We start from the raw sequence: 26,312 nt of genomic DNA on the forward strand, positions 1-26,312 counted from the left end.
TCAGGCCTCAGCACTTAGCAATCACACGACCTTGTACAAGTTACCTACCCTTTCCTTGCCTCAGTTTCCTCCTTTGCGACAATGGGGGCAATAACAGAACCTGCCACACAGAGGGATGTTAGAGAACTGACCAAGCGAAGGTGAGTAATGACTTGGAGCAATCTACGGCTAAGAGTAAGTTAGGGGTTGTTACGATGACTTTCCTGAGATAAACAGGGAGATCTTTTAGCTGTCGGTCAAGTGCAGGAGGACAGTGGAGCTCAAGGCCCAATGGAAACTAACACTAATTGTACAGCTTACACTTGTCAACCACTACCCCCTGTCTACATGCTTTACATGTACAAACTCACTGAATCCTATGAGACAACAATCCTGTGAGGTTGGTTCTATTATTATTCCACAGCTTCAGAGAGGCTGAACAAGTTACCTAAGGCCACAGAACCAATAAAATGGTGAACAATAATAACCATAATGATTCCAATAAATACCTAATGTTTGTTAGTGCTTGCATTTATGGAATGCCTATACTTGATGGCAATGAATAATTCAGCAGATGTTTTTGGAATATCTGTTCTGTGTAATTCAGGTATTGGGCCTTTTGAGAGACAGGGTCGTGAATCTGAAATGGTTTCTGTTTTTGAAGGGGGCTCATATTAGAGGGCAGCCAGATTTGTGCAAAAAGAACTGCAAATGCTTAGCAGGGAATGCCAGTAGAGGGCTGGGTTTGGAGATCCCGTCACGGAGGAGAGGAAAACTAAACTGGGTCTTGAAGGATGAGTGGGATTTTTAAAGGGCTGGGAGTGGGAGTGACATAAGCAAAGTCACCAGGAGGGGGATGTGTCCAGTGTATTTGACGACTGGAGGTTAGCCCAGCCTAGGTGACAGGAGGAAGTCAAGCTAGGGCTAGAGGAGAGGACACGGGAAGAGATGAGGCTGGAAAGGGGCTAATGCCAGATCACAAAGGGGTTTGGCTTAAAGGAAAGGAGCCAAACCAGTGTTGCCTTTTCCAAAAATTAAAGTATCTGTTTCAATATCAAAGTAACCCACAACCCTCGAGGCAATTGGTAAACCACAGAAAAATAGAGATATCAAAATGAAATAAATGAAATCCCAGTATCCCCCATAACTATAGGTCATAAGTTGGAGTTTCTTCCTCCATTTCTGTCAATGCTTGTTCATGTTATGCTGTAAAAAAAAAAAAAGCAAGAGTAAGAATGGACAGTAACAATAACCAGGCAGGTGAAAGGATTCCTTTTTTGCAGATAAGGAAATTAAAACTCTGAGATGTTACCAAAAATTGCTTTTCCCTGTAAGATTTCCCTAAGCCATCAAGTCTTCCCATACCCTCACCCTCAGGTTGGCTTAGGGGATGCTCTTTCCAACATGCTTCTACTTGGGATTTGTGTCTTTTTGTTCAGGGGCCTATCCCCAGGGTCTAGAACATAATCTGGCTCAGAATAGGCCTCAGTAACTATTTGGGGTGTGTGTGTGTGTGTGTGTGTGTGTGTATGATAGGGTTTCACTCTGTCACCTAGGCTGGAGTACAGTGGAGTGATAATAGCTCACTGCAGACTTGAACTCTTGGGCTCAAGTGATCCTCCTGCATTAGCCTCTCAAGTAGATGGGACTATAGGTACGCACCACCATGCCTGGCTAATTTTTGTCTTTTTTTTTTTTTTTTTTGAGATAGGATGTCACTCTGTTTCCCAGGCTGGATTGCAGTGGCGTGATCATGGCTCACTGCAGCCTCAACCTCCCTGGGCTCAGATGATCCTCCCACCTCAGCCTCCTGAGTAACTGGGTCTACAGGCATGCACCACCAAGCCCAGCTAATTTTTTTTTTGTTTTTGCAGGGTTGGAAGTAGAGATAGGGTCTTGCCATGTTGCCCAGGCTAGTCTCAAACTCCTGGATTCAAGCAATCCTCCTGCCTTGGCCTTCCACAACTGGGATTACAAGACATGAGCCACCACAGATGGCTGATTCTTGTTTTTGTTTCGTTTTGTTTTTTGGTAGAGACGGAGTCTTTCCATGTTGCCCAGGCTAGTCTTAACCCCTGACTTAAACAATCCTCCTGCCTGGGCCTCCCGAAGTTCCTACTTGTTGAATGAATGGACAAATCCTCTCTAGTCTCTGAATGTAAGTGGCATTTCCTGCATTATTGTTGACCTGCTTTCATGACACAGAGGCAATTGTTGATGGTTATCCACACTCAACCTAGGAATTATTTTCCTTCTCTTTCTCCTTCCTCTTCTAACCCCCTTTTCTCCCTCTCTTGGCCCCCAGGGCAGTCATGTCTGGAGGAAGGGTAGGGAAGCATGGCCCGGAATAGGCAGTCCCAGCTGCTTATCTCTCCTGAGGTGATGTGTATTACAGACTTAAATTGGATGAGCTTCTCAAAGGCAAAGGAGGAAACAGCTGCTCGGAACCTGATGGCTGTGCGCTGGTTGATGATCCAGCTGGAGGAGAGACTCAGAGACTTCACACATTCGGAGAGAAAAAGGGCAAAGCAGAGTCCCACTCCATAGACAACATTCCCCGACTGCTCTTCTGAATATTCCAGGATCTTTGGTATAATCAATATCTACAAGGAAATGGGAGTTTGGATCATTCAGACCACCCCGCCAAACACGTTTGATGTTTTGTTGCTGGAAGAAAGGTTGGGAGGTCTGATTCATGCTGGGGGTTTGTTGAAGGATCAAAACTGACTCAAGTACAATCCTGCCCTCAAGAAGGTTAAGGTCCAGTTGGAGGAGACTTAGGAGTTCAACTGACCCAGTTCTGCAACTTTAGGTGGCTGTCCTCATCCTGACAGGAGACAGGGGACACACACAAAACAGTGATTTAGGAGTTAACAAAGTGGCTTTACAAAGGTGTGGAAAGAATATAGGAAATCCAACAAGGCCTGGTGGAGCACTGTGGAGCTGGTGACAGCAGGGAACAGTGGCCTCCTTAGACCTAAGGGGCAAGAGCAGAAAGAGGTTCTGTGGCCCAAAAGGGGTGAGGCATGCAGACAGAGTCTGGACAGGAGCTCTGGTCACCAGCCTGCAAGGACAAGGAGGGAGGCCGCCTGGGGAATATGTATCCTGACCTCATCTTCTCCCTCCTTCCAGTCTCCTATTAGAATCTCCCACCAGTCAACCCCAACCAGAAGCCAAAGGGCAGTGGGGGCCCATTAATGTGATCCATATTAGGGGCACAGGACAGGATGGAAAATGATGGCGAGTGGATCTAGAGGACCCAGCACCTAACTGTCACCTGACTCAGTTATCTCCGTTCTGTCATCGACTGCTGTTTCTTCCTGACCTACATTCACCTCCCCTTAGCTGGTACCAGTGCCTCAGTTTCCTTCTGGGAAGACTCCCACCTCCCCCACTGGTGCAGTCTAAGGCTGGACTGTAAATCAAAGTACCCCACTTCTTCTGGCCAACCAGTGATCATGTGACCCCAGCTGGCCAATCAGACTCTTCCTCTCATATGAGACTCTTGGGCTGAGCAACTGGAGAATGATGGGAAATAGAGCCCATTCATCCCAACCATGTTACCTGGAGAAGACCATTATTTCCTGCTACCTATATTCCCAGAGTTGCTCAGCCATTTCTCAGAGGAGCTAACATGTGCTGAGCCAGGCCATGTTCTAAATGCTTTATATACTTATCTCATTTAACGTTACCCTATGAGGCAGCTCTCCATTTTACATGCAAGGGTTTCCATAAGGCCTACACCTGAGGGTGCCATGGGATTCCATAAGGAAACCAAGGTGCAGAGAGCGTGACTATACTGCTCGAAGTCACCCAGCAGCTAAGGGGCGGGGACATGGTTTGAACCCAAGCAGTGGCTACAGGGCCACTCCTTGGTGGTTAGCTACTCCTAACCACCATGCTCTACTGTCCTCAAAAGGTCTTCACTTTCTAGACAGCAACTGCAAGACAAATGCATCTCTAACTCCTGGCATGGACTTGAACATGCCCGCAGTTCCATTTCTAAATCTCTGAAGCCTAGAGTCCCCCAAACCTCACCAAGTCTGCCACTTACTGGCCCAAGTACACTGGCAATGCAGAAGCAGATGCCCACAAGTGCATCGAAAATCAATCTTGTTCTCTGGAACCTCAGCATCACCAGAAGCACTGAAGCTTTTTCAATCCCTCATCTTGAGACTTCTTCTTCCCAAAGGCGGTGAAGCCTTGAAAAGAGGATAATGGAACTGGTGGAATCTCTTTGCATGTGACATCCAAACATCCTAGTTCTTGCTAGCCAGGAGCTTCGTTGCAGAAATTTTCAAACATAACAGAATAGAACAATGTAGTAATCTGAGTACTCATCCCCCTTTCCAGAATTAAAAATGTTTGACATTTTTGTTTCATGTCTCTTCCCTTTGACTTTTGTTTCCTGGAGGATTTGAAGCAAATCTCAGTTATCATATCATTTTATCTGTAAATGCTTCAGTATCTATCTCTTTCAGATAAAGTCCTTTAAAAAACCGTAGCACAGGGCCAGGCGCAGTGGCTCATGCCTGTAATCCCAGCACTTTTGGGAGGCCAAGGCGGGTGGATCACTTGAGGTCAGGAGTTCGAGACCAGTCTGGTCAACATGGTGAAACCCCCGTCTCTGCTAAAAATACAAAAATTAGTTGGCACGGTGGCATGTGCCTGTAATCCCAGGTACTCGGGAGGCTGAGGCAGGAGAATTGCTTGAACCCAGGAGGCAGAAGTTGCAGTAAGCTAAGATCATGCCACTGCACTCCAGCCTGGGTGACAGAGTGAGACTCCATCTCAAAAAATACAAAAAACAAACCAAAAAAAAAAATAGTAACAATAAAATAACACTACAGTCAGGCGCCTGTAGTCCCAGCTACTCGGGAGGCTGAGGCAGGAGAATGGCTTGAACCCGGGAGGTGAGTTGAACCAGTGAGCTGAGATGGTGTCACTGCACTCCAGCCTGGGCGACAGAGAGAGACTCTGTCTCAAAAAAATAAAATAACACCACAGTAATAATAATTACTTAATGGCATTTAATGCCCAGTCTGTATTGAAATTTCTCTAATTATTTAAACATGTCTTTATAAAGTTAGTTTCTCTGAATCAAGATCCAAACAAGGTCCACACATTGCATCTAAAGGAGAAATCTGATAGAACTCTTGAGTTGCATTTTAATCTGTAAGCGTTTCCGCTTGTCTGCATTTCTATGCCATTTATTTGTTGGAGAAACTGATTTTTATTTATCCTGTAGGATCTCCCACACTCTGAACTGGACTGATTGCATCTCCATGGTGTTGTCTAACATAATCGTTGATCCCCTGTGCTTCCTAATAAACTGGTCATTAGACCTAAGGCTTAATGGAATCCAGAATTCCAGCCGTTTGGCAAAAAAGTGTAAGAGGTGATGTAGTGTACTTCCTGTCGCCTCACATCAGAAACCGCATGATGTCTGGTGTCCTACTTTTAGGAATGTTGGGGGGGGTCAGTGGGTTAGGGTGTGTCAGCCTGACTCCTTCATTATCAAGATCTCCAACACTGATGACCATTGCCTAGAGCCACCTCCCACTAGTGCAGGAAAAATGATGAGTTTTCTAATTCTTCCATTCCTTCTGTATTCCATAGTTTGCGTATATAGTGAGACCTCATCTTTAAACAAAAAACAAAAACGGAGTGATTGCAAAAGTGTGTGGACAGACATTATGAGTAATGAAATTAAAAACAGAATCAGTGAACTGGAAGAGAATGGAAGGAAATCAGGAGATCTTGTACTCACAATGGTTAGAGAAGAACAAGCAAACTCACATTGACTTAGCTGGTTACCTATGAAGCATCAAGTGTGTTTCCAGGTACATTATTATTATTATTATTATTTGAAATGGAGTCTCACTCTGTCACACAGGCTGGAGTGCAGTGGTGCAATCTTGGCTCACTGCAACCTCCACCTTCTGGGTTCAAGTGATTCTCTGTGTACTTTAAAAAATGAATTTATCACCTCTTTTGTTTCTTGCAACAATCCTATGAAAGACCATGAAATAAATTTATGATCCACTGTTTTTTTTTTTTGAGATGGAGTCTCACTCTGTTGCCCAGGCTGGAGTGCAGTGGTGCAATCTCGGCTCACTGTAAGCTCTGCCTCCTGGGTTCACGCCATTCTCCTGCCTCAGCCTCCTGAGCGGCTGGGACTACAGGCACCCGCCACCATGCCTGGCTAATTTTTTTGTATTTTTAGTAGAGATGGGGTTTCACTGTGTTAGCCAGGATGGTCTCAATCTCCTGACCTCGTGATCTGCCCACCTCAGCCTCCCAAAGTGCTGGAATTACAGGCATGAGCCACTGCGCCCAGCCAATCCACTATTTTATACATAAAGACACAAGGCCCAGAAAGGGAAACTTGTCTGATATCATAGTAAGAGGTGAGATTCTGACCAATATCTGACATTATCCAAAAAGTATTTCCTGGAACCATTTCTTTTTTTCTTACCAAATAAGTCTGAGAAGGAATGGGTCAAAGTTTACCCAGTTTCTCTACTCCATGTGAAAATATGTGCCTTCAATATGTTAAGTTGCTTTGTAAATCTCCAACACCTGGCTATAATACAACATTTCACAAACTCCTCTGACTACTGAATACTCTTTATGGGGAGGCTCTTATGAGACTGTAATTTCCAGAACACATTTGGAAACTCATTTTCCACCTGGTATCTCTCATGAAGCAGCTAGAGGTAGGAACATGAATACAGGATCTTTAAAATCACATATTCATATTCTCCCACCTTTTGTCCTCATATTACCATGTGTGGTCGGTGGTACAAGAAATTTAATCACACAACTAGTTAGCGGTGGCTTGAGCACTGGGAGACTGGGCCACTTACCCAAAGCAATATTCAGTGCCACTGTTGAATGCCTGATCCAAAAGAGAAAATCAAAAGGGACTAGAAGTGATCATTTCTAACTTTCTTGGGACAGGTGTAGTGGCTCATGCCTGTAATCCCAGAACTTTGGGAGGCCAAGGCAGGTGGATCACCTGAGGTCAGGAGTTCAAGACCAGCCTGGCCAACATAGTGAAACCCCATCTCTACTAAAAATATAAAAATTAGCCGGACGTGGTGGCAAGCGCCTGTAATTCCAGCTACTTGGGAGGCTGAGGCAGGAGAATCACTTGAACCCAGGAGGCGGAGGTTGCAGTGAGCCGAGATTGCACCACTGCACTCCAGCCTGGGTGACAGAGAAAGACTCCATCTCAAAAAATATATATATAGTGATAAAAATAAAATAAAAAAATGAAAAATAACTTTCTTGGGTTCATAAGCCTTTTGGTAAGTCTGATAAGAGATGTGAATTCTTGCTCCAGAGAAAGATCTCCAGCCCGTATGCACAAAATATCCATACCATTTTAGGAGATTCATGAACCCTAGGTTAAAAACCCTCACCTAGTATGAGGCCTCTTCCTACAGGAAGAGCCAAGTCATCTGGGATGGACCCTCCCTACCACCCTTAGGCGTCTCTGGTCATTCTCCCACCAAGAGATTGTCTTTTAACCTATCCACTGGTTCGCCCAGAGCAGCTTCACCTTTGGACATTTTTGTCTGAGGCATCATGGACTGACAGTGGAGGGATGGTGTTCTCATCTAAGCAATTCCGTAAGCTTTGGATCATGAGCGGGGTGAGCCATGACGTGGTGAGGTAGGAGAACAGACCAGCATTGTCCAGGGGCTGGGGGGGCAGGAAATCTAGTAGAGGGGCCACAAGGATAAGAATGAATTCAGGATCAAGATTTTGCAAGGATGAATGACAACCATATTAAAACACAACGAGGCTACCCAGATCTACACACAAACATGTTTTCATGACTATTATTTCTAAGTTGAAAACCATAAACAACAAAAGTACCCATTAACTGAGGAATTATTTAAACAAAAAGAGAGAAATTATGATCTACCCATACTATAAAATGCAAATGCAATGTAGATGTTTGGGTTTTTTTTTTCTCAATAAGGTTTGTTTATATGTAAAACACAGGAAGAGTTCCAAGCAAAAGCCAAAAAAAGGCCACTTGCAGATTAAAAACTCAGTATTGGCTGGGCGCAGTGGCTCATGCCTGTAATCCCAGCAGTTCGGGAGGCCGAGGAGGGTGGATCACCTGAGGTCAGGAGTTCGAGACCAGCCGGGCCAACATCGTGAAACCCTGTCTCTACTAAAAATACAAAAATTAGCTTTGTGTGGTGGCGTGCACGCCTGTAATCCCAGCTACTTGGGAAGCTGAGGCGTGAGAATCGCTTGAACCTGGGAGGCACAGGTTGCAGTGAGCCGAGATCACGCCACTGCCACTCCAGCCTGGGAGACAGAGCACGACTCCGTCTCAAAAGAAAAAAAAAAACTCAGTATTTTTTTTTTCACTTATATAAAAAAGGAAGAAAGGAGGGAAAGCAGACAAAACAGTATGTACATTTATATCACATTGCTGATAGTGGTTGACACTGAAAAAGGAGTTGGAGTTGGCAAAGAAATAGGAAGAGAGGTCCTCATGGCTTTAATTCTTCCGTGAAACTTTTACAAACAATAAAATTGAATATATACATAATTAAAGATGATAAGGTATGATCTTTAAGAATGATTTACAAATACCAAAAATGATTAAGTTAGGGTATTGGGATTATGTGTCATTTTTCCACTTTTTTTTTCAAAATTGCCTTTAAGGTTATGTGTTTCAATGGAAAGAAAATGCAATTCAAAAAGAGACTTGAGGAGAAAGACGGGAAGATGAAAATGCCGAACTTATAAGATTTCTTTTGGTGGGTAGGGGAGAGGGACTACGACATCTTTTCTCCACCCTTTCACATCCTCACAGCATTCTCAACGAGGCTGGCCACATGCCGTTGCCAGGGATATTGGAGCAAGGAGCGGGTGAGGGGAGGGCAAGAGATTGTACCATTTGTGATCACAAAAGACAGGGCAAGACCTATGAGCCAGTGCTAATATCTCAAAGCCTCAACAGAAACAATATATTTATCTAAGATGAGGTTACCCAGGTGAACAAAAGTACCAAGGTTCTTTGTTCTTGGTGGAAATAACATAATTCAATATGGTAACAATGCAACTAGTATTGACGGAAGCTCAGATTTAAAAAATGGGAAAACAAATGCAGTTTGTTGATAGATAAAAATCTTAGAAAACATGTTGGAGAGAAGGGGAAATCGTAAACACAAAATGAACTTTTGGTGATTAAACGCTGAAGAGTCAGACTAAGAGCATTAAGGTCTTGTCAATAAATGACAAATGGATGAGTGTGTGCATGCTTACGGGAGCGTGATTCTGTAGCGGCCCCTGAAAGCAAGGCTGTATTAAGTTAGAAAGCAACTTGGTCCTAAATTATAAAGTATCCCTATGTTGCTTTAGTATTTATTACAATAAAAAGGGTTTGTAATATGTTCTTTATGCATAAAATACCCAGCTAGAACCATTACTGCTAGGAAAAGAAAAAAACAACTCATATTAAATGGCTGTTTCTGCTATGGATGATATTTTAAATTGAAAAGTTCGTTTCAAATTATTTTTACAGGGAAGACTGTTTTCAGCTGTTTTTATATTGTACATAGTCTTTATGTAATCTACTGGCATACGTTTTGTTGAGTGTTTAATGACTGGATATGTTCCACCAACTTTTGAAATAAAAACCAGTGTTTTATACTTGTACATAGTTTTAAAGTCTATTAAAATTGGCCGGGTGAGGCAGCTCATATTTGTAATCCCAGAACTTTCAGAGGCTGAGGCAGGCAGATCATCTGAGGTCAGGGGTTTGAGACCAGCCTGGCCAACATGGTGAAAACCACCTCTACTAAAAATATAAAAAGTAGCTGGGCATGGTGGCGGGCACCTGTAATCTCAGCTACCTGGGAGGCTGAGGCAGAGAATCACTTGAACCTGGGAGGTGGAGGTTGTAGTGAGCCCAGATCACACCACTACACTCCAGCCTGGGCAAGAGAGTGAGACTCCATCTCAAAAAAAAAATAAAATAAAATAAACAAACAAACAAAATTTTCTTGTGACTTTTTTCTGTTAAAAAAAGAAAGCAATTTGGGGATGATTACATTAAACTATGATTGATTCGGGGGTATACACTGAATTTCTTCCATTCTTAAATGTAAGGCTGATAGCCTAGGGCCTTCCTGTGGCTCTTAGTTACTCCCATAACCAAGGCTGGTAACCTTAATGTGGCCTTTGAGAACCTGTCTGATCCACCTGCCTCTGCAGCCTCACCTCATGCCACACCCACATCACACAAGACTCTCCAGCGACACTGGCTCCTTCTTTCTCAGCTCCTGGACACATCATGCTGTGTTCCTTGCCCCTGCAGGCAAGGCTGTCCCACAGGCTGTTCCTCGATCATTCTTCTCCTACCCTTGCTTAGGAAATTCTTGTTCTCCCTCTAGGTGTCACTCAGCTTAAGCCACTCAGAACCTACCAAGTTGTCATGGTTCTCCTGTCCCTCAACACTTGCATACTTCTTCACAGCACCTTCCTCAAACAGCTTGTAATCATGTCATGCACAGGTTTATGTGCTTATTGTCTTTCTCTTCCATGTGAGGTCCATGATGGCAAAGATGATGTCTGTTTGCTCACTGTTCTTCCCCTGTGATGTAGCACAGTGCCTGGCACATGTAGGTGCTCAATGATCCTTTCTGAATGAATAAATAATGAATGAATGGCTATGACGATGTGCCTCCCTGGTGTGCCTTAGGCTGCTCTGAAGGGATTTGGCTGTGTAGGGATGTAGTTACGCAACCTTCGAGAGAGGTCTAGTTGGGAGGGTTAGGGATCATTGCCCTGGTGGATACAGCTCTCTCCCACCACCCCCATCAGGACTCACCTTGGCTTGGGGTGGAAGGGAATCATGGTTCTCAAGGCAGCATCGTACTTCCCCAATGGTGTGACAGCTGTCCTCCCTGGAGCTGCAGGATTTCTCTCTTGCTGACTCCAGGGGCCATCTTGGAGAGTGTAGGTTTTCTTGGAAAAGAAAAACAAAAGAGCATCAGTTTCAAATCTCGTAAATTCTGTCCTGAGGGAATGTTGGACCAGATGCCCATGGAGAGATGGATTTTTCCATATCCTGCTTCCTAAAGAAAGGCTTCCATGCCGGGAATAAGCAGGGGACCGAGAGTCAGGGCAACTAGATCCCAGCACTCGCTCTGCCCCACATTTGCTGAGTGAGTCTGGCCTAGTCACTCTACCTCTTTGGATTTTTATCTGATAGTAAACAATTTAGACAGGAATAAAGGGTGCCATATTTAGTTACCTGCAGAATGAGGGACCAAGTCACTCTTTGAGGGTAAATCTACTAAAAAGAAACCAACAAGTAAAAAAGCAAATCCTAAAATATTGTATGTTTCCCTTTTGACAACTAAAATAAAAGGACAGGTAATTTTTTAGGACTTCATATAGAATAAATAATATATTCTACATAAAATAATACTATTTTAAAAGCACAGCAAGGATTGACAGAAAGAGATTCAGAATAGTGGTTACATCAGGTAGGAAGGGTTGGGGAATGAAATGGGGGAAGACCAATTGCTGTGTGTGATTGTCAAGGTCCAAGCTGATGTATTGGTGATGGGTTTGCCAATGCTTATTATTATTATTATTAATATGAGTAAATGCATAGATAAATAGGTAATAGGTGGTAGAGAGATAGATACAATCTAATCTCTATACAATCTTATGCATAGAGATATGCATAAACCATGAAGGTGTGCCATGATGACAGATTATAATTGATCTCATTGTGGAAGCCTGAGGTCTATTTGAAAAAAATCAAGAGTAGCTGGGTGTGGTGGCTCATGCTTGTAATCCCAGTGCTTTGGGAGGCCAAGACAGGAGGATTGAGGCCAGGAGTTCATGACAAGCCTGGGCAACATAGGGAGACCCCCATTTCTGTGAAAAATTTAAAAATTAGCTGGGAGTAGTGGTATGTGCCTATAGTCCCAGCTACTCAGGAGGCTGAGGTGGGAGGATTATTTGAACCCAGGAGGCGTCAGTGAGCTATGATTGTGCCACTGTACTCTAGCCTGGGTGACAAAGCAAGATCCTGAGTCAAAAAAAAAAAAAAAAAAAGAGAGAGAGAGAGCGAAAAGAGAAAAGAAAAAAAATTCAAGGGTAAATAAGTATGGGAAGAAATTGTTTGACGTAATTTATGACCATGGAGAGCATTCTGCCAACTCAGTTTCCGGGTGTGCTGATGCTAAGAGATCTACTTACATAACTAAGTCCTGAAACCATTTCATCGCCTATGTCGATGCCAAGATTCACGAGGCCACCAGAAGAGTTGGGCACCCAGTATGTCCTCTTCCTAGTCATTTTCAGTTCCTGCCAATTCTTCGTTTCCCAGAATCAGAGAATATGAAAAGACAGCAGGAGTCAGAAGCAGCTTAGATCCCGTCTTGAGCAGCCAGAAGAGGGGGCACTACCCTACAGGGAGCATTTTGGGGCCATGCAGAGGTTTGGGTGCCTGCTCTTTCTTCTCCTTAGCATGTGCTTGATCCCTCTTTTTAAACATCTTCTCCGGCCTCAGGCCCAAATCACTTAGCGAAACCTTCTCTAACCACCACCACCCTCCCCAACCCACCCCTAACACCGCACCCTTGATCCTGGGCAATCTCCTTTGATCTATCAAAGCCCTGCTCGTAAAATCAGTCTTCTTGCTTTATCCCAGTCTGTAACTGTGTATTTGTTTGAATCATTATTTGTTCAGACTTCATTTATGCACTACACAGAGAGCCTCATGAACACAGGGACATGTCTGCTTTCCTCGCTGTTGAATTTCCGGGGCCTGGAACGTGCTGGGAGGACAGCAGGTGCTCAATAAATGAAGAATGAACCGACGCATACGTGAATGAAAGAAACATCATTTTTCCCTGCTTTCGTTTTTGGTTTTCACAGACCCCAGAAGGAATCTGGGCACAGGTTAGGAGACTTAAATAATCAGGGTTCTTTAAAAAAAAAAATACGCCTTTCATATTTGTTTTTCTGAGTATGTGACTCACTCCCTGCTTGACTCAGAACATTCATGTGCCTGGGACAGAAGAGAAGGTAGTAATTAGGAATATTCTGAAGAGATGGAAAGAGAAAGTGTGTAGCAGAGCCAGGGCCATGAGGGTGCAGCCTGTGCCCCCCAGGGCCCCACACTCATAAGGGCCCCAGGCTTAGTTGAATGCTTTTCTGTTGCCATCCTGAAATTCTTAATAAATTTGAACAAGAAGACCCACATTTTCATTTTCATTTTCATTTTGCACTGTGACCCACAAATTATGTAGTTGGTCCTGGTGTTCAGATATAGCTTTTACCATTCAAATACTGAGGCTGGGTATGATGGCATGCACCTGTAATTCTAGCACTTTGGGAGGCCGAGGCAGGAGGACTGCTTGAGCTCAGGAGTTTGAGACCAGCCTGGGCAACATGGCGAAACCCTGTCTCTACCAAAAATATAAAAAATTAGCTAGACGTGGTGGTGCACGCTTGTGGTCTCAGCTACTTGAGAGGTTGAGGCAGAAGTATAACTTGATCCTGGAAGGTGGAAGTTGCAATGAACTGAGATTGTGCCACTGTACTCTAGCCTGGGCAACAGAGCAAGACCCCATCTCAAAAAACAGAACAAAACAAACATTCAAATATTGGATTGTACTTCAAGCAAATAGACTGCAAGCTAACCCACTACTTTGTGAGAAGTTACTCTAGATTTCTTTGTCCCACTCCTTCCCATCCCACTTCCTTTTACCAAATCACAACAAGATCTGGTAGAGTCAGTTGCTGGAATTTTCCTACAGACCATATAAGATAGGCTTCCCAGCCAGGGCACCAGGCCATAGGCTTACTTGCCTTGTAGTGGTAGAATGTGGACACTTCAGGGATGATAGAAAAGAGAAAAGAGAGAGAAGGAGGTGTATTAGATAAGAGAGAGTGCCACACACTCTTTACAGTTCTGGGAGGAAGACTGGCTGCCATGAACCAGCCTAGAATATAGCTGCATTAAAGTAAAACTGGCATGATTCCCTAGAATGAGGCCCTGTGGATGGGGCCACGGTATATTGCTATATGATTTATTCGTACACAAAGATCCCCAGTAAAGGGAATAGAGCAAGGGATGGAGGCAGCAAATTTCAGAGCGCAAGTCTCATATCCTCGCAAAGGGCTGCCTCAGTGCTGTGCTGATAAACGTTTGTGTCTGTAACAAACCTGTGGCTGCAATTGGTGATTAAGTATAGTGCCAATGCTACTTGACATTTTGCTCTATGTTAACAAGTAAGAGGAAAGTGCAATACCAGAGATGTATGTTGGTTGAATCTTCACTCATTTGTCAATGACCTGAGTAACTTTGCTGAATAGTTTTCAAATGCTGAAAGAATATTCCCTTATTTTATTTTACTACTCACCATGTAATGGCTACAGACACCACACACTTGTACATTTAATCTGCATTATTAACATTTCCTACATTTCTTTCTTAAGACTAGACAGTCAACAAAATGATAAATCCAGCCCTGATATGTAGCCTTTGCCTATTTCTGTGGTGTAAACACACCCATCATGGCCGATTTCGTGATGTGATACCAACATAACTCCACCGAATGCAGAGCTGGGAAGAGATGCGCAGCACGGCATCATCATATAGTGTTTCTACCATAGAGATATAATAGATGTAAGTAACCTTAGAAGTATAAATAACAGCAAAAGGTAGCAAAATAAGTAGGAAATGATACATTTTTAGTATTATCATTGTTTTTGATATAATTTATTTAACTGTAAGTTTATATGACTTGATTTTTAATAATGTTTGTGTTTAGCAACTACGCTCTCAAAGTTCATGAAAATTTGACTGCTGATTCTCATGAGGCAGTATGAGCAGGTGCCAGCCAACCACTGTGGCATCCATCTTGCGAGAGTGCTTCCTTTTCCTAAATCCTCGTCTTGCCGGGCACATCATTTTCCAATTCACTTCTAAGTGCTCTATGGGCTGTGGCTGGCTGTGCCTGGTGGTTAGCTTTCTTGGCTTCCCTGTGGTATAGATGGGAACAAGAAGTTGCTAAAAGTCTGGGTGAAGGGCTTTCCACAAGTGGCATAGTGGACAACCCAGGCTGCAAACAGCTGAGAGTCATGGAGAGATCTTGGAGGGGGTTATGGTGCCAACGGAAGTGGGACAGGGGAGGCCTAGCAACTCAGAGGACACCCCCAGGTGAGTGAGCCAAAAAAGCATTACTTGAAGGCCTACCCAAGATCTAGCTGGCTTGCAAAGACAGCAGGACAGGCAGTGAGCAAGTAGATAAAAGACCTCCCCTGGGAGAGCCCAGGAGCAGAGGTAACTGTTTCCAAGTCCCTGATTCTTTCTCTGCCAGGTGACAACTCCTAGACAGAGCCTTTAGTGAAAATTATTTGATAAAATTACTTAAATTATTGGCTCAAACAAGATCTTAAAATGGTAAGCCAAAACATTTATTTTTCCCTCATTAACCAGCAAGTGGGGGATCATGAGGAAGACCAGGTTTATAAAGACCAAGTAAAGAAATTAGATTTTCTCTCACCTCTCAGCTACAGTATGATTTGCCAACCTGGTTTATTCAAATACACCTGCAAAGAGAGGTAATGAAGTTTTCACAACTAGAGATGCAAAGATATGCAATGAGGGTTACTCATCACATTCTGAAATTGCCATTGCTTTCCTCGTTGGCTTATTTGTTTTCTGCATACCTCATTAGAATATAAGCTCTTTGAAACCAGGGACCTTGTCTGTCTTGTTCACAGATGTGTCTTTGGATCTAGAAGAGTGCCCAGCACATAGTGTGACTCTTTCCTATTCAAGATTCATCCAGGAAACTAACAACATGGAAAATGAAACCCAACGAAAATTAAGAAAATGCAAACATGTAATAGTTATGTTTGCAGAACATCAGTCACTCATCCCAAGCAAATGAGCTCAAGCTCAGCCACACATTAGCTTGGGCCTCCTTCCAGTTCCATGGGGCCCATCTCCACTTCCTGGACTGACCAGGGGAATTCCCTCCAGAACTTTCCTTGACAGTCCCGGAAAAGTTCCCTGGACTCCCAATTCTCTTTCCGGAAGAAAATGGAGCTGGAGTTTATTCACTCTAATTAGTGTAAGACCATCATTGTAGTCAGGATGGAAACCAGGACATGACTGGGAATAAAATAGAGAGGAAACAGCACATGCTTCCAGCCCTGTGTTTTCCCAATCCCCAGAGGCAAAGGTCAGGTGACAAATTTGGTTTGGACATGGGTTGTTTGCATATGGTGAAACAGACTGTGAACAGGAGGGGAGCCACTGGAGCAGGGTAACCTGTATCATGGGCTTTCTGGAGGAGCTGATTTATTTCCATGTTCTTACGCAGCAGGGTCTAGTGTCCAAGACCAGAAGGTATATCAGTGGCTATGGAAGTGTCCAGGGCAAGGAGCCAGAAGCACCTGCCAGCGGGCCCTAAAGAAGTTTAAGTGATTAGATTTTACTCCTCTTGTACCTCACCCTGTGCTATTTAACTTTCTCTGCTCTTAGGTTTATTTCCTTCTGTTAGTTCCAATAGCTTCAGGAGGGCATCTTGTTGCCTGAAGAATCCCCACATCTCAGTACCTGGCCTTCTCCTCAATTTCAGAAGCTAGGATGATCCTCTCACCTTGATCTTTGCATTGGTCCTAATATCTGACAAGAATATTCTCCTCCCACCTCCTTGCAGAGCTGGTTCATTCTTGACATTCAGGACTCTACTCAAATGCCACCTCCTCAGAGTGACCTTCCCAGATCCCCTCTCTGCATACCACCTTCTGCATATTTTCCTAATCTACTTCCTTTACTCATCACATTCTGAAATTGCCATTTCTTTCCTCATTGGCTTATTTGTTTTCTGCATACTTCATTAGAATATAAGCTCTTTGAAACCAGGGACCTTGTCTGTCTTGTTCACAGATGTGTCCTTGGATCTAGAAGAGTGCCCAGCACATAGTATATGCATAACAAATATTCAGTGGATAAATGAATGAAGTACATGCAGAGTCTGTCCAAAAAGGAGCTAGGAAAGCCACACAGTCACAAAAGTCTTCACATTTAAATTCTTGGTGTTCTCCAAAGTAGGCTGACACATCCCATCACAGAGATATAGTGACAGGGTTGAAAGAGGGTTTTCATCAAGCAGGCAGGTTAAACTTGGGCCTATTCCCACACCACACACCACATCTTCTACAGAGCAGCATTAATTTGTGTTTTAAAAACTAAATCCAGCCATTATTATGTGAACAGAACATTTATATAGTATTGTTTATTGTGGTTGTTGGGGCACACGTATGTATTAGGCCATTGATGCCTAGTGTTCCATTATGGGAATGCTAAGCATGTGAAAGTTATTTATATCCTACTGCTCAAGGTCATCACCGAGGTCTGATTGCAAAAATCCAAAAAAATTGCAAACTCCGGCATAAGTGAGTTAAATTGCAACCTCCGGCATAAGTGAGTTAAAATAATAATAAAACATTAGTGTTTTAAAAATATACCATAAAGTTTGTAAGCTGGTTTTAGAAGTTCTTTGTTAAAACTCTGGAAGCCTGAATGAATGCAGCCCCTCCCCTCTTACCCTTGGAGAGACCCTTGATGAAAAGGTAAGCGCTTGCGAATCTGGGCCACATATGTTTTATCTCTGCATCACCCTCAGAGTCTGTCACAGGGTAGGGTACGTTGTATATATCCAGAGAAGTGACTGAGACCCTCATTATAGCCAGGATCTTCAGCTACTGGCTCAACCTCTCTCCAGGCTCTGGTGGCTTAGGCCCCAACCTAGGATAATCCTTCTCAACTGTTTTTCCTTAAATCTTCATGTCCAATCCATCAGCATATTCTCTTGAAGCTACAACCAAACATAGCTTGACAGCAACTGCTCCTAGTCTAAGTCATCACTTCTTGCCTGGACAACTGCAACCACCTCCTGACTGGCCTCCCTGCTTTTGATCTTAAATCCTTACATTCCATTCTCCACATTGCAGTCAAAATGAACTTTTGAAAATATAAGCTAGATAATGTTATTCCTCAACTTGATCTCTCCCATGGCTTCCATCAGGTTTAGAGTAAGACCCAAACTCCTTACCAGAGCCTACATAGCCCTCTATAATCTGACTCTGCCCACCTTATTGCAACTGGAATCACTAGGTCCCAAGCTCAGACATTCCAGGAACAGGTTCCTCAAACACCCTAAATTCATTCTAGCCACAGGGTCTTTGCAAGTGCTGCTTTCTCTGCCTAGAACAGTGCCCTTGGCCCCCACCCCCCAATCTTTGCACTGATCTATGCTTTCTCACACTGCGGGGCTCAGTTCAAATGTCATCTTTTCAGAGGCCTTCTCTGACCATCTAAAAGGCCTATTACTATCTAGAAATATTTTCCTTATTTCTTTCCTTGCTTATTGTTTGTTTTTCCCACTAGAATGTCAGCTTCATGAAAGCAGAAATCTTGTCTGTCTTATTCCCTGATGTATTCCCCATTATCTAGAATAGTGTCCAGCACATCATAGGTGTTCAAAAAATATTTTTAGTGAATGGTTATTGAAATGAATATTAAGCAATGTGAAAATGATGTTCAGTGAATGAATAAAAGAAGGTGGGATCCTGTCAGACAAAGAGCTTTAGGCAGGAGCTTCCAAGTTTCTATATTTGTGTCTCTCCCACAGCACCTAGTCACCTGATTTCTCTTTCCCTTATCTGTTGCACATATGTAAACACACAGTTCTGTCTGCACTACCTCATACTCAGATGTCTATGGGTCTGTTCCCCTGGCTGAGAGATGCTTGAGAGTAGGACCTTGTTTTAGGACCTGTCTACCCCTCTGCAATTAGCTCAGGGCCTGGCACTGAGAAGTCCCTCAACAAATAACTCTTGATATGAATGGACTTTCAATTACTTCCGGAATTCTGAAAGCACTGCTGGACTTCATATTGGAGAAAATATTCCACCTGCAACCTAAGGCCAAACCCAAGTCAAATCTCAACATGCAGAAATGGTCAAATCCAAAACAATTCAAGAAAAAAAAATATTATTGGATTAGAATCCATAAAAACTAGCTGGGCGCGGTGGCTCACGCCTATAATCCCAGCACTTTGGGAGGCCAAGACAGGCGGATCACAAGGTCAGGAGATCAAGACCATTCTGGCTAACACGGTGAAACCCTGTCTCCACTAAAAATACAAAAAATTAGCCAGGCCTGGTGGCGGGAGCCTGTAGTCCCAGCTACTCGGGAGGCTGAGGCAGAAGAATGGCATGAACCTGGGAGGTGGAGCTTGCAGTGAGCCGAGACCGCACCACTGCACTCCAGCCTGGGCAACAGAGGAGACTCAGTCTAAAAAAAAAAAAAAAATCCATAAAACCTAAATATCTATGAGACCATACTAACATTAAAAAGTAATTGAGTAAGTAAATAAATGGGGGAGATGGAACAGCTCTTTCTTACAGTAGAATTCTAAATAATAAATGTAAAATTACACCTACAACCACCTGATCTTCAACAAACTTGACAAAAACAAGCAATGGGGAAAGGATTCCCAATTTAATAAATGGTGCTGGGAGAACTGGCTAGCCATATGCAGAAACTTGAAACTGGACCCCTTCCTTACACCTTACACAAAAAATTAACTCAAGATCGATTAAATGTAAAACCCAAAACTATAAAAACTCTAGAAGGGCCGGGCGAGGTGGCTCACGCCTGTAATCCCAGGACTTTGGGAGGCCGAAGTGCGCGGATCACGAGGTCAGGAGATCAAGACCATCCTGGCTAACACGGTGAAACCCCGTCTCTACCAAAAATACAAAAAATTAGCCGGGCGTGGTGGCAGGTGCCTGTAGTCCCAGCTACTAGGGGGGCTGAGGCAGGAGAATGGCATGAACCCAGGAGGCGGAGCTTGCAGTGAGCTGAGATCGCGCCACTGCACTCTAGCCTAGGCAACAGAGTGAGACTCTGTCACAAAACAAAAAACAAAACAAAAAAAACCCTCTAGAGGAAAATCTAGGTAATACCATACAGGATATAGGCACCAGCAAGATTTCATGATGAAAACAACAAAAGCAATTGCAATAAAAACAAAAATTGACAAATGGAATCTAATTAAACCAAAGAGCTTCTGCACAGCAAAAGAAACTACCGGCAGAGTGAACAGACAACCTACAGAATGGAAGAAAAATTTTGCAATCTGATAAAGGTCTAATATCTAGAGTCTAGGAGGAACTTAAACAAATTTACAAACAAATTTAAAAACAAACAACCCCATTAAACAATGGGCAAAGGACATGAACAGACACTTCTCAAAAGAAGATATTCATGTGGCCAGCAAACATGAAAAAAAGCTCAACATCACTGAACATTAGAGAAATGCAAATCAAAACCACAGTGAGATGCCATCTCACACCAGTCAGAATGGCAATTATTAAAAAGTCAAGAAACAATAGATGCTGGCGAGGTTGCAGAGAAAAAGGAATACTTTTACACCGTTGGTGAGAGTGTAAATTAGTTCGACCATTGCGGAAGATGGTATGGCAATTCCTTAAAGTTCTAGAGGCAGAAATACCATTTGACCCAGCAATTCCATTACTGGGTATATACCCAAAGGAATATAAATCAGTTTATTTTGAAGATACATGCACACGTATGTTCACTGCAGCACTATTCACAACAGCAAAGACATGGAATCAACCTAAATGCCCATCAACAATAGACTGGATAAAGAAAATATGGTACATACACACCATGGAATACTATGCAGCTATGAAAAGGAATGAGATTATGTCCTTTGCAGGGACATGGATGGAGCTGGAAGCTGTTACCCTCAGCAAACTAACACAGGATCAGAAACCCAAACACTGCATGTTCTCACTTATAAGTGGAAGCTGAAGGATGAGAACACATGGTCACATGGTGGGGGAACAACACAATGGGGCCTGATGGGGGCAGGAGTAGGGGAGACAGAGCATCAGGAAGAATAGCTAATGGATGCTGGGCTTAATACCTAGGTTATGGGTTGATCTGTGCAGCAAACCACCATGGCACATGTTTACCTATGTAACAAACCTGCACATTTGCACATGTACCCCAGAACTTAAAATATTAGGTTGGTGCAAAAGTAATTGCGGTTTCTTGCCATTACTTTTGCACCAACCTAATAAAAGTTGAAGAAAAAAAAAATAAATAAATAAATAAATAAATAAATGTGAAATTATCTCCTTAAACAATACTTACTAATTACAAAGAGAAAAATGGTAACTTACAGTGAAAAAATCTGGCAGATACCACCTTCACCAAGTAGTCAAGATTCAAATCATCATTAGTAAGACATTTCACCATCATATATCACATGGCCACAACATCACTTTTTTTTTATTTTTTGAGACAGAGTTTCACTCTTGTTGCCCAAGCCAGAGTGCAATGGCCTGATCTTGGCTAACTGCAACCTCTGCCTCCTGAGTTCAAGCAATTCTCCTGCCTCAGCCTCCCAAGTAGCTGGATTACAGGCACGCACCACCACGCCTGGCTAATTTTCTGTATTTTTAGTAGAAACGGGATTTCACTATGTTAGCCAGTCTGGTCTCGAACTCCTGACTCAGATGATCCACCCATCTCGGCCTCCCAAAGTGCTGGGATTACAGGTGTGAACCACTGCATCAGGCCCACAACATCTCTCTCATGGTATTTGGCCCCAAAATGCATATCATTGATCTAATCATGAGAAACAGTAGATAAACTCCAATTGAATGAACTTCTACAAAATAACTGACTGATATCCTTCAAAAGTATCAAGGTTTTCCCACTGCTCAATGAAATAAAAGAGGACACAAACAAATGGAAGAAAATTCCATGCTCATGCATAGGAAGAATCAATATCATGAAAATGGCTATACTGCCCAAGGTAATTTATAGATTCAATGCCATCCCCATCAAGCTACCAATGACTTTCTTCACAGAATTGGAAAAAACTACTTTAAAGCTCATATGGAACCAAAAAAGAGCCGGCACTGCTGAGACAATCCTAAGCCAAGAGAACAAAGCTAGAGGCATCATGCTACCTGACTTCAAACTATACTATAAGGCTACAGTAACCAAAACAGCATGGCACTGGTACCAAAACAGAGATATAGACCAATGGAACAGAACAGAGCCCTCAGAAATAATGCCATATATCTACAACTATCTGATCTTTGATAAACCTGACAAAAACAAGAAATGGGGAAAGGATTCCCTATTTAATAAATGGTGCTGGGAAAACTGGCTAGCCATATGTCGAAAGCTGAAACTGGATCCCTTCCTTACACCTTATACAAAAATTAATTCAAGATGGATTAAAGACTTAAATGTTAGACCTAAAACCATAAAATCTCTAGGAGAAAACCTAGGCAATACCATTCAGGACATACGCATGGGCAAGGACTTCATGACTAAAACACCAAAGCAATGGCAACAAAAGCCAAAATTGACAAATGGGATCTAATTAAACTAAAGAGCTTCTGCACAGCAAAAGAAACTACCAGCAGAGTGAACAGGCAACCTACAGAATGGGAGAAAATTTTTACAATCTACCCATCTGACAAAGGGCTAATATCCAGAATCTACAACGAACTTAAACAAATTTACAAGAAAAAAATCAAACAACCCCATCTAAAAGTGGGCAAAGGATATGAACAGACACTTTTCAAAAGAAGACATTTATGCAGCCAACAGACACATGAAAAACTGCTCATCATCACTGGCCATCAGAGAAATGCAAATCAAAACCACAATGAGATACCATCTCAAACCACTCAGAATGGCCATCATTAAAAAGTCAGGAAACAACAGGTGCTGGAGAGGATGTGGAGAAATAGGAACACTTTTACACTGTTGGTGGGACTGTAAACTAGTTCAACCATTGTGGAAGTCAGTGTGGCGATTCCTCGGGGATCTAGAACTAGAAATACCATTTGACCCAGCCATCCCATTACTGGGTATATACCCAAAGGATTATAAATCATGCTGCTATAAAGACACATGCACACGTATGTTTATTGTGGCACTATTCACAACAGCAAAGACTTGGAACCAACCCAAATGTCCAACAATGATAGACCGGATTAAGAAAATGTGGCACATATACACCATGGAATACTACGCAGCCATAAAAAATGATGAGTTCATGTCCTTTGTAGGGACATGGATGATGCTGGAAACCATCAATCTGAGCAAACTATCACAAAGACTGAAAACCAAACACTGCATGTTCTCACTCGTAGGTGGGAACTGAACAATGAGAACACTTGGACACAGGGTGGGGAACATCACACTGGGGGGCCTGTCGTGGGGTGAGGGGAGGGGGGAGGGGGGAGGGATAGCATTAGTAGATATATCTAATGTAAATGAAGAATTAATGGGTGCAGCAAACCAACATGGCACATGTATACATATGTAAGAAACCTGCACGTTGTGCACATGAACCCTAGAACTTAAACTATAATAAAAAAATTAAGTTAAATTAAATTAAATTAAAAACAAAAAAAAAAAGTATCGAGGTTTTGAAAGAAGAAAAAATTGGCCGGGCACGGTGGCTCACGCCTGTAATCCCAGCACTTTGGGAGGCCGAGGTGGGCGGATCACGAGGTCAGGAGATCGAGACCATCCCGGCTAACATGGTGAAACCCCGTCTCTACTAAAAATACAAAAAATTAGCCTGGCGTGGTGGCGGGAGCCTGTAGTCCCAGCTACTCGGGAGGCTGAAGCAGGAGAATGGCATGAACCCGGGAGGTGGAGCTTGCAGTGAGCTGAGATCTTGCCACTGCACTCCAGCCTGGGCGACGGAGAGAGACTCCGTCTCAAAAAAAATAAAAATAAAAAGAAATTGAGGACTTGTCACAGATTAGAGAACACCTAGGAGATTTCAAAACAAAACACCTAGGAGATTTCATAACAGGATCCTGGATATTGGATCCTGGACTGGATACAACGAAGGACATTAGTGGGAAAACTGGCAAAATTTGGGTAAGGTCTATAGGTTAAGCGATAGTAATGTTAATTTCCTGGTTTTGATAATTGAACTATGATTATGCAAGATGATAACAGACGAAACTGGGCGAAAGGTATATAGGAACTCTTTGCTGTAGTTTTGTACACCTAAAATCAATTCGGGCCAAGCATGTTGGCTCACGCCTGTAATCCTAGCACTTTGGGAGGCCGAGGTGGACGCATCGCTTGAGGTCAGGTGTTAGAGACCAGCCTGGCCAACATGGTGAATTCCCCTCCCCACTAAAAATACAAGAATTAGCTGGGTGTGGTGGCGGGCATCTGTAATCCCAGCTACTCGGGAGGCTGAGGCAGGAGAATCGCTTGAACTCGGGAGGCGGAGGCTGCAAGGCGCGGATATCGCGCCACTGTACTCCAGCCTCCGCGACAGAGCGAGAATCTGTCTCAAAATAAATAAATAAATACATAAATACATAAATAATTAGTTCGAATCAAAGGTTAAAAACACTTCAAGTATATGTAAAAAATTGAAAAAAAGTTAAAAACACTTCAAGTATATACAATTCAAATAAGATCATCCTTTCAAATATACTCTGTAAGTGAGGCGAAAGTCGCCGCACGCTTGAGTGCACCTCTTTTCGCATAGGTACGACGCTTAATTCTTACCGGGAGGCTCTGCGAGAGAGCAGCGCGAAGCGATGGCTTTTGGGCCCGGGGACGGACCGTAGCGCGTAGCCGGAAGCGGGGGCGCGGAGGCGGGTCTGAGGTTTGGTGGGTGGGGGCAGGCCGCGGGCAGCTGTGTGTCTGCCTCCTTTTGACAGCCGCCAGTGCGAACGGCTGCCAGCATGTCATCAGTGAGCCCCATCCAGATCCCCAGCCGCCTCCCGCTGCTGCTCATCCACGAGGGCGTCCTGCTGCCCGGCTCCACCATGCGCACCAGCGTGGACTCGGCCCGCAACCTGCAGCTGGTGCGGAGCCGCCTTCTGAAAGGCACGTCGCTGCAAAGCACCATCCTGGGCGTCATCCCCAACACGCCTGACCCCGCCAGCGACGCGCAGGACCTTCCGCCGCTGCACAGGTAGGCCTGGCTGCCCCCACGGCGGCGGCGGGCGGCGCGGCCTCCTCTGGGGACCCGGGCCCAGGCCACGGCCTGCCTTGAGCACGAGGCTCGGTTCGGGGCGGCCTTCGCGGCTCGGTTTCGCCTCTCCGGTGCTATCACGTGCAAAATGGGGATGACAGATACCTGCCCCATGACCATGAATGAGATCGTTCGTGAAGTAGTGCCTGACATCTGGTGAAACTACACAGTTCCCTACCGTTCTGGATAATTTAATTTGGATCCTCTTTCTCCCCCGGCATTTAATTTGGATCCTCTTTCTCCCCCGGCAATTCCTCGCCCTGGGTCTTCAGCCCCCGAGGCCAGTGCTTTTAACTTTTCAGGCCCTTTCTTTCTCCCCGGTGATCTCTGCCTTCACTTTCCTTCGTTTTCCACCTTTCTCCCCACTGCCCTTTCCTCCTATCCGCCTCCCCTTTTCCGTCACCCATCATTTTTGTCCGCTGAGGCATTCTCTGCTCCGTGAGTTTTAACTTTTCCTGTTTCATTCCTAAACTGCACTATTTGTGGGTGCCTTCTATACTCCCTGCCACCCTTTTCTTTCTCCCCCTAATCTTTCTGTTTCCCTTTGTAAAGGGCGTTTCCTGCTTACATTTTCGCTGGTCCCTCTTTCTGGAACTTTCCTAGCTTCTCACCTCTGCTGCTTCACTCATAACATTTCTTAGGCCCCAGGCTTACTACTGTATTGCCCAATACCGTCGCCCTATTGGTGTGACTTTGGGTGAGAGCCTTAACCTCTATTTCTTTTAGTCTGTAGTTTGGAAACTGACAGCATCCATCTCTTAGGCATGTTATGAAGAATAAATTGAATAATGTGTATATTCCGCTTTGCACCATGCATGATGGATGACTGTGCTGTCCAGTACTGTGTAGTGCATGTGGCTCGTCAAATTGAGATGATAGAGTTGCCAGTTGTCCTGGTTTGCTGGGATTGTCTGTTTTAGCATTGAAAGTCCTATGTTTTAGCCTCTCCATCCCAGGGAAACCAGGAGGTTGGTCACCCTAAATGTGCTGTAAGTGTACAATACACACCTGATTTTGAAAAAAACTTTTTGATTAATACATTTCATATAGATTAAATGTTGGAACGGTAATATTTTGAGTACTTGGGGTTAATAAAATATTAAGATTCCTGCTGTTTTTACTTTATAATATGGCCACTAAAATTTTATATGTGGCCCACATTATATTTTTATTGGACAATGCTGG

The 26,312-nt window shown here is 43.6% G+C and overlaps 2 protein-coding genes across 2 annotated transcripts in view; one reads left to right on the forward strand and one right to left on the reverse strand.

Annotated features, from left to right (window-relative positions):
• Positions 1–24,690, reverse strand: part of LOC129492798 (ATP-binding cassette sub-family C member 11-like) — a 78,195-nt gene extending 53,505 nt beyond the window's left edge. The window contains 7 exon segments of the mRNA XM_055298102.2: positions 2,351–2,582; positions 4,034–4,181; positions 7,547–7,695; positions 7,697–7,706; positions 10,844–10,980; positions 12,229–12,345; positions 24,656–24,690. Of these exon segments, the coding sequence (XP_055154077.1) occupies positions 2,351–2,582; positions 4,034–4,181; positions 7,547–7,695; positions 7,697–7,706; positions 10,844–10,980; positions 12,229–12,327 (775 nt within the window). The 5' untranslated portion in view covers positions 12,328–12,345; positions 24,656–24,690.
• Positions 24,691–24,770: 80 nt separating this feature from the next.
• Positions 24,771–26,312, forward strand: part of LOC129457765 (lon protease homolog 2, peroxisomal-like) — a 93,795-nt gene continuing 92,253 nt past the window's right edge. The window contains exon 1 of the mRNA XM_063612756.1: positions 24,771–25,067. Within this exon, the coding sequence (XP_063468826.1) occupies positions 24,835–25,067 (233 nt within the window). The 5' untranslated portion in view covers positions 24,771–24,834. The remainder of the gene's footprint in view (positions 25,068–26,312) is intronic.

The sequence above is a fragment of the Symphalangus syndactylus genome, chromosome 11 (assembly GCF_028878055.3).
Source record: "Symphalangus syndactylus isolate Jambi chromosome 11, NHGRI_mSymSyn1-v2.1_pri, whole genome shotgun sequence".
Lineage (NCBI taxonomy): Eukaryota > Metazoa > Chordata > Mammalia > Primates > Hylobatidae > Symphalangus > Symphalangus syndactylus.